The sequence below is a fragment of the Labrus bergylta genome, chromosome 4 (genome assembly GCF_963930695.1).
Source record: "Labrus bergylta chromosome 4, fLabBer1.1, whole genome shotgun sequence".
Taxonomy (NCBI): Eukaryota; Metazoa; Chordata; class Actinopteri; order Labriformes; family Labridae; genus Labrus; species Labrus bergylta.
Window position 1 is genome coordinate 19,475,982 of NC_089198.1, and position 8,904 is coordinate 19,484,885.

An 8,904-nucleotide genomic window follows, 5' to 3' on the forward strand; every position below is an offset into this window, starting at 1 on the left:
TTTACAGTTGGATAAGATTAGCTTGTAGCCACTCAGATGTGATTCTCTGATTATTGTCTTAGTAAGTTGAATACTTTTACTTTTGGATTGTCGCTCTTAAGAATAGAATAGAATAGAATAGAATTACTTACTTAATTAATTACTTATTGATCCCAAACTGGGAAATTGTGGAAGCAATATCGGACGACTAGTCTTGATGTTATTACTCATTATCAGCTTACATAAAAAGTAAAAAAGGTTCTGTTTTTCAGTTTCGTTTTGATCATTTATTAGGCTTTACTAAAACAATTACTTTCACAAACGATTTACTGCACTCCTACACTGTGTGTTTAATTATCTGCATGTTTCTATCGATCATGCAATCATGCTTTTAATGGCCTTCTGTAATATTAACTTTACAACAGTTATTATTGACAAAGTCATCTAAATGGACAAAGGGAGTTCTGTGAGTCACAGAGAATACAACATCACGTTTCACTATATGACATTATAGTGAAAAGTGATGTTGTACTCTATAGTATATGTCACTCCTCGAGCTACTGATAGTTAGCATTATTGCTAAGAAGTGTGTGTCTTTACTAATCTAGCTCGTACTTCAGGATTCACACAACAAACTTTTATATCACTGCTTGATAAATAAAATATAAAGACAAATGTATATACAACAAAGTAGCAAGACTGAAGCAAAATGCTTAGGTTGCTTAGCAACTGTCAAGTTTCATCTCAGTTGTGGAAGTACGGGTAGTTGGTGACGAAAGAATGAGAATCTGTTGTTTATCATTATTTTTTTACGACTACATGCTGCTTGAAGGACTGTTGAAAAAAAAAAGTGTCACACATGATTTAGCATTGCCTGCGGCCTCATGTCTTTGACCAAATCACAGCAGTGCTAATATTGAGTACAACATCTTGTGTGATACTGTTTGATGAACTGTATTCAAAATACTTTGTTCAAGCAGATTGCTACATATAGGCTAGCAAAATTCTCAGTGATCTGATGTTGTACTTTATAGCAGCACTCAATAAATGCCAATCCGATTACTTTGTCTGTTGAATAATCAATATCCTACAGGCTCATTAATGGACTTTATTACAGAAATTATATATCACAGCATAATTCAGTCTGCAAACAGTATTGAAATCAAAGTACTAAAATATCTCTTGATAGTGAGAGCTAAGGCATGTCGTGTTTGCCCAGTGCTGTATAATGACACAGAGGATGAACAGTGAGTAATGGGTTGCTATAGGAAACCCGTCATTAGCGGTTGTTTTTCTCTCAACAGGACAGATCTTGGAGGATGGTCTAACAGTTCAACACATAGAGCCATACACACAAACACACTATCAAATAACTCAATTATGAATTCCTATGGGGGTAAAAATGCACAACTCAAAGAACATTTCAGTTTTCACAGCCCAGAAACAATTTGTTTCTTTGTTGACTGACAGAAAATGATTCAGTTAAAGTTATTAAATATGAAATAGCTGGTTCAAACCTCCATGTCTGCATTTCTCCGTACACTCACCATGTGTATAGGCGTGCTAGTGAGGTCTCTCTCAGTAACCAGTCGGTCCTGGTCTGTGACATACAGGCCTTTCTGGGCCAGGGCCTGGATGACGGCGTTGTGACCCAGTAAAGGTTTGACAGCATCACTGCGGAGGATGAGGCTCCCTGCCCGGCAGTACAGCTCTGCAGACTGGAGCAGGCACGCCACAGGAGGCTTCAGGTGCTCCTGGTTGTACTGGTCCCTGTATAGAGGTTCCACCAGCTCCTCTGGTACTGCATCTGAGGAGAGACCAGACACAGGAAGAGAGGTTTTTATTTTTCAGCAATAGGCACCTTTAACCACAGCCCTGCTGTGACACCACTATCTATAGTTAAAGCATTAAGAAACAGCATAAACTATGCTGCTTTTCTTTCAATATTCTTCTACTGGTTGTTGTTGCTATGGCTCCCTTACACACTCAGAGCTTCGCCCTCATATCCACAACCAGCTAAATCTGTACTCACACAACCACACACTAACAGTTCAATTTGGTATACTTTACACAAGTGTAAGTTAAAAAGCAGGAGCACCTTGTAATCCTGTTACCGCATTCAGTAAATCTGATTTGAAGGAAATTGCTTAACTAATCACAACACACACACACACACACACACACACACACACACACACACACAATCACACACACACACACACACACACACACACACACAATCACACACACACACACACACACAGCAACGCACTCTTTTTTTTCTTTACCATTTTGTTGTTCAACACATGTTGTGACTCAAAGTTTTACTACACTAGTCATCAATCTGTCACTGAATGACATACATTTAACATCTGTGCACCTCTATCCTGGACAGTGGCACACTTTTAAAAGATTGTGTACTACTGATGAGTGTGTGTTTCTGGTGTGTAGGGTCATTTCCTCTGAATCACACTGAGGGAAACAAAGGACACTAAAGGAATCTACCTTAAAGGAACAGCTTTCTGTACTTAAATCTTTACAAATAACGCCACTTTGCAAGCAAAGAGCTCATCTAAACAGCTTAATGAAATTAAACACTTCAAGCTCAGTGCAAAAAAAAAGAATCCATTGAGCATGTGATCAAACCTCAGCAGTTTTCCAGTGGCTGTGGTTAGTGCTGCTAACCCCCAAAACAACCCCACACTGGATGATGAAAATATATGTAAAGCAACAGGCAGAAACAAGCCTTTGGGGAATCCAATTTGGTAAATGAAACATCGTTTTTGATGATTAATTATGGTACTTCTGTTAGAAATGGTTAGTTTTGGTGTGCTCTTGGGAGAACAGTCACGCAAAAGCACAGATTCATTATCTGTTTGCACTTTCTTTTTTTTCTTTTTTAAAGACAGCCGGCAACGAAAGCATAGAAAGCAAGTTATTCTAGAGTTCATGAAAATCTGCCTCGTCAAGTAAAACCCCTCTCCTTTGTGTTTGCCATCAAAGAGGAAAAGGACAGGAAGTAGCTGCTACAGGAAGTCCAGGCATGAAGAGGACTGCTCCCCCTGAGACCCTGAGGATCACAGCTCAGCATACACAACATCACGGTTAGCCGCGCTTATCTCTGCCGGCTAACTGGTAAAAGCTAATCCAGGCAGTAATCTAGCCGCTGAAAGTAGGGCTAATTCTTCCTTAACTGTTTTACAACTAGAATAGAGTTATTAGCCGCATAAGCCTGGATTTAAATCTGTTTTAAGTCCCAAGTTTTTCTTTTAAACAAAACTTATTTGGCAGCCAAACCACTCTGAACACAGTTCTGACATATGATCCTATTTAAGGTAGTTTGGCTGGTAACGCAGACCATTATCTTATCTGGAGTTGCCGGCTCTGCTCACACGAGCTACATACTGTATGTCTATAATTAACTTACCCTTTTAGCTCTGGTTACAGTTTCTACCAAAATGTAATCCAAAATATCTGGAATTTTAGCTGCTAAATCCTGTGCTATGTTCATCAGCTAGCTTTGTCTGACAGTTGTTTAATGCTGGGGAGTTAGCATACAGTACTTTTTTCTAAATTTGTACTTTTTTGTTCATAAAAAAAGTTGGATGCTATGGACAATACAACTCCATGGGGTACAGTGGACAACAGAAAAGCAGCAAATTGAAAAAACACAAACAATGAGCTAAAAGAAGCTTAAACACAATTTTATCGGCAGTCAGGTGCGTGTCCTCTTGAATTTGTACAAATATTGAATACGTGAGCTTCAAAATTACACTCGTGAAAAAAATGGACAGACAAGGTATCAAAGCACTTATCCATTTATAACATGGGGTAAAGGCTGGGCTGAAAGGATGGATGTCATATATTGATCCATTTTAACACACTAAGCAAGCAGCATGAGCACCTCATTTCAGGCACGGTAACATAGAAAACACAGATTATATAACCATTAAAATTCAATGCAGAGCAGTTACTGATCAAAACCTGAAGTCTCTTTATTGCAATAAAGGAGTTTGAATGTATTTATTTTAGCCAAAATCTAAACCACCTGAATCCACCGATCAGTTCCCTCATAGTCTTAACAGCAAAGCAGTATTTATGCAACTATAGCTTGAGTGTCTAAATGTTAATGTTTTTCATTCCTTTTTTTTCGAAGTAGTGCTGAAAAAGTTGCAAAGCTGCATTTCCATCCAAACAGGGGCATCTCCTAAATGATAATGTAGTGTTGGTGATCTGTAGTGCTGCTGAGATACAGCCAAAGGCATGGTGTTGTAGTTGATCATTTGAAATAACCCTTTGGTATCAACTCACTTACAAACAATAGTTCAGGTCTCTGACAAGCCAATGACCAGATGACAGAAATTCACATCATGTTAAAAATGACATACCGCACTTGGGAAAAGTGTCACAAGGATTTGGTCAAACATTCAATTTATAACCAGAAATGGCTGTTGAGTACAGTGACATTTAATTGAAGTGACTGAATGAAGTAAAGGATGAAGTTAAACAATACCAGATGGCAACCACTAACCACCAGCTAGACCCAAGAGAAGGTTAAAAATAATCAATGCTGTTCATGTATTGATTGACAAGTTAATTGAAAGTTTTGCTTAGAGACCACATGAGACACTGATGATTTATTAAGCAGAGTCGTTTCATGTGTCTCAAAGCATGTCTGGTTAGATCTTCAAAGATACTTGATGCATTAGGGTTGCACTTAAGCAATGTTGTTAAACCTGAGACGGCCATTGTTGGGCCAACTTTGGTGTAATTTTATTTAAAGCCTATATGGAGTTAAAACAGGACTAAAAGGTATCATTACACACCCACTCACAAAACTTCCCACGCACAGATGCCAGGCCACATCCGTGCATAGTATCTTTAAAAAATAGCCCAACTGATACAGGATTAGTGTGATGGATAGCAATACATGCTAAGAGGGGGACAATTAGATGATTAGGAATCCCTTTAGACATTGCCAAATCGAGCAGGATATTTAACGCCGCTGTTTGTCCTAGTGTGCTATATGTAACACATGGAGGCAGAATGGTGGGGCGAAGTCATTCCGCCCCTAATCTGCCATCGTACGTAGTAACAGTGGGGAACGTTGGCAATGTACAATGTGTGTGTGTGTGTGTGCATGCCTGAGTGTGTGCGTGAAGCGCCCGCTGTTTGTTTACACATCTTGTGCTTCTGTAATGTAAAATAACAAACCCAGAAAACAATACTACGGAAAAAAGTCATGGTGAAGGGGAAACTTTGCTACATATTTCTGAGTAGAATCGCACTAAACATGACAATGCAAATGTCCCCAGAAGGCTGCTTTCTTTAACAATTAACCAAATAATTATAAAACTGTCAACTAATTGTAGTGCAGACCACCATCTGCTCTGCTGTGATACTCGACATCTGCGGCAGACAGTGCCGGGAGTATGGAGCGGCTCCACTGGACAAACTACACCAAGACACCATTTGTAGTCCATCCTGACATTGTTTTAGCATTATATTTACTGTAAAATAAGTTTAAGGATTGGTCCATAATGGCCCTCTCCTCACTCCTTCTGTTGTAAAATAAACGTATTACCTTCTCTTTCAAGAAGTGTTAAATAATATTTCTACTTCACATCTAGGTACACACACAAATAAATCTCTCTGACGTCTCAAAACAAACTTTTCAACTGATGAGGGATTTGTTACATCCGAGCATCACCAGATTCAAACTATCGCTCATCCGTCCAAAGTAGGCCAAATGAGCTCTCTGAGGACCGCGTATGAATTGGGCCACAGTTCTCGGCGGTGCTGGGAGCTAGAACTGTGTCACTGGAGGGGACGGGTAAAATATGGTGGCAGTACAGTATGCTTACAGCCACAAGTCTTATGAACTAAAAGGTTCTCTCACATGTTGCTGCCCTCTACTCTGTACACCTCTACAACAGTCAAACATGTACAGCCCTGTTTGGCACTCACTATGGGATATATGGGTGCGTCTTTTGACCTCTGTCTCTGTCTGTAGGGCTGTGTTGTGGCTGTTCAGAGACTGTGAGTATTGTGCAAGGAGCTGGTTAAAGTGTTCATTAGGAGCACGAGTAAACCTTTGGGGATGAGTGCAGGCAGGAATTACTCTTTATGAGTGCAGGCGGACAGAGCTGCAAGGCAGACAGCAACTTGCCAGAGCTCAGATATCTGTTTCCATTGACACTATAAGTTAAATATAAGAGTCTGCTGTCTGTCTCCCTATTTCCTGCTCTTCAATCATGATGATGGGAAGCGACACTGTATAACTAATATCTTCTTAGTTTAGACTTGGGTTACAGTAATGTGTTATGATCCAAATGACAAAAACAAGGAGTTCCTCACGGGAGCTTTTAAATGCACATTGGCTCTTTGCATTTGTTTTTAGTGAGTCAGTTAATCACCAAATTAATCTGCACACATGCTGCAGTCCTAACCTGCAACATAGAAGTCCTCTAAGCATCTGTTGATCAGACATTAGTCAGTGGAGAACTCTGGTCCAAAGTGTTACATAATAGGCTTGTCCTGACTTCTGCAGTGAGGAATAATTAGCAACAAGTTACATCATTGACACTGTGAAATAAGCAGTGAATGACCTAAATGTATAAGAATATGGGTATATGGATCTATTATTGCTCAAAATGTATCAACTTGCTGCTACTTCATAGCAATATGAGAAATATTTATGCTTATAGTAACAAGGGAGAAACATTCAAGATACTGTGATGTGTCAGTGAGTGTGATGAATGCATGCTGTTTACAGATGAGTCCATCTTGAAACTCCTGTTGTCCAACTCAACATCAGTCCATATTGCGAGACATTTAAGATGATGATCTTAACAATGTTTTCCACTGAATCTAACCTAGAGATGGCACGATTATGAGGCGCCAGCACCTACCCGAGCCGAAAGCCTTGGCCACGAGCCACGTCAGGCTGCAGGATATCTTGGCCCTGGTGAAGTCGTAGTGATCGAAGCTTTTGATGGCAGGGACGATGAAGGTCGGTCTCATCCCCCTGTCATCTGCAGCATCTCCCATCTTCTCTCTCTCTCTCTCTCCCTCTCGCTTCAGTGCAGCCGGAGGATCAGTCAGCCTCAGGAACTCCCCCTGACTGCGGATGACATCCCGTCCAGAGGAATTCAATGCAGCAAAATTTCCCCCTTCTCCAAAAAAAAAAAAAAAAAAAGAAAAAAAAAAACTTTGAGCGTGGCCTGGGAGTGCACGACGACTTGGGCTCAGAAAAAAAAGAAGCCCCCTTACATGAACACCATCTCTAGTTTTCAGCTCTTAATGTTCCAGGGTATTCTTGAACCCCGACAGCCCAGCGCAGTTTAGCAGCATGATTTCAGAAGATTTCCCCCCATTCCCTGACATGTTTATCCGACATAACGGAGCAGCTGAGCGGCGGAGGAGGACAGCTGGAGTCAGACACGCGAGGACGGCCTCAATCTCGAAAGAAAAACGCCTTTACTCCTTGTATTTTCTTACTGCTTTTTCCTCCAACCCCCCTTTTTTTTAATCTCTCTCTCTCTCTCTAGCTACGCGGCGTCTTCCCTGCGCTTTTCCTGCCGCACTGTTCGGGGGACAGAGCGCGCTGCGCATGCGCGATCCACCCACCCAAGTCTTTTCAGTCCTGACAGGAGTCAGCACACTAACAACCAAGGTGGAGTTCACTGGAAGGAAGATTTCTAACAAAGTCCCAGATGTTGTTTCCATGGAGAAACTCAAACTGAAATGCACTTTTACTCAGTTCTTTACAACACAGTCTCCAATAATACCCATTAATAATAAAACTAGGCTACCACCCTTAACTTAGGCATATAGCCTATAATTATTACTGTAAATATTTAATGAGCATCTCCTTGAAATCAATACGTCACCCTTTGGAAATAAAGATGTTTCTTAACCTCTCAATCTCCCTCTTAAAAAGGATTAGAACTGGTAGGCTATTATATCTTTTCATTTTGATTATCAATTAAATATCCTAAATTAAATCAATCTTTAGGCCTATTTGTGGCCTATTCATAACAAATGTCTCAGGACACTTTACAAAAAGCGGGTAAAAGACCTTACTCTTTGTTTTATTAGGTTACAAAAGAACAGGTAAAATATCTTAGTCATTGTTATATTATCTACAATGACCCAACATTAATCCATCATGAGCACAACACTGAGCAACATTTGGCAAAGTTACAGTGGCAAGAAAATAAAGCCTTTAAGAGGCAGAAACCTCAAACAGCTATCTGCCAAAACTGTGTTAGGCTCGTGAAGTGGGATAGATGGAGATGCAGGAAGAAGAAGATGGATAGAGACAAACAGAGCGAATGATTTCCTTTTTCTGGTTTATCGCTTTCTCTCAACATACTATTTAAACTTCCCCTGTTTGGAGGTTTTAATGGTCTTTATGTGCCTTTTTGTGTTTGTCTTGTATTTGCTTTGAGTTGAGCATCAGTGTCGTTATAAACAAGGGTTTTCCCTAAATGATCTGTCAAGTATAAATCAGCGCTGATTGGTTGCAGGGTCTCTGTGATTGTTTTTATACCTGTTTTGATATGAAAATGAGTATGAAGAATGAATAGGCCTATAACTGATTATGGTAGAGACAGAGATTGTGTTTAAGATGCTACAAGTACAGGAAAAGTTGACTTAGACTTCATCAGGCAAACAGAACATTTGCAAATCGAAAGACTTTAATCAGCAGAATGCTAATAAAAATAAATAAAATATTGTTGCTTTTGTCCAACCCGTAAACATCCATCAAATAAATATTTTGTTTTTACTTTGTTTAAAATGACTTGTGTAATATTTTAGGGTGAAGGCCAGATCATTTTCTTGTGGCATGAGCAGACCCATATTGACAGGAAACAAAACGATAAAGGGACGTGGAGGCCCCAGCTGGTTCGTATAGAAATG

The 8,904-nt window shown here is 39.9% G+C and overlaps 1 protein-coding gene across 4 annotated transcripts in view; it reads right to left on the reverse strand.

Annotated features, from left to right (window-relative positions):
* The window catches only part of camsap2b (calmodulin regulated spectrin-associated protein family, member 2b), a 34,064-nt gene extending 26,504 nt beyond the window's left edge, over window positions 1–7,560 (reverse strand). For 3 of the 4 annotated variants that reach the window (XM_020633998.3, XM_065953982.1, XM_065953981.1), the window contains exons 1-2: window positions 6,891–7,560; window positions 1,527–1,786 (exon numbers count right to left, since the gene is read on the reverse strand). In XM_020633998.3, coding sequence (XP_020489654.2) covers window positions 1,527–1,786; window positions 6,891–7,029 — 399 coding nt within the window. In that variant the 5' untranslated portion in view covers window positions 7,030–7,560. The remainder of the gene's footprint in view (window positions 1–1,526; window positions 1,787–6,890) is intronic. The other variant, XM_020634000.3, reaches the window with a different exon arrangement.
* Between the last annotated feature and the right edge of the window lie 1,344 nt (window positions 7,561–8,904).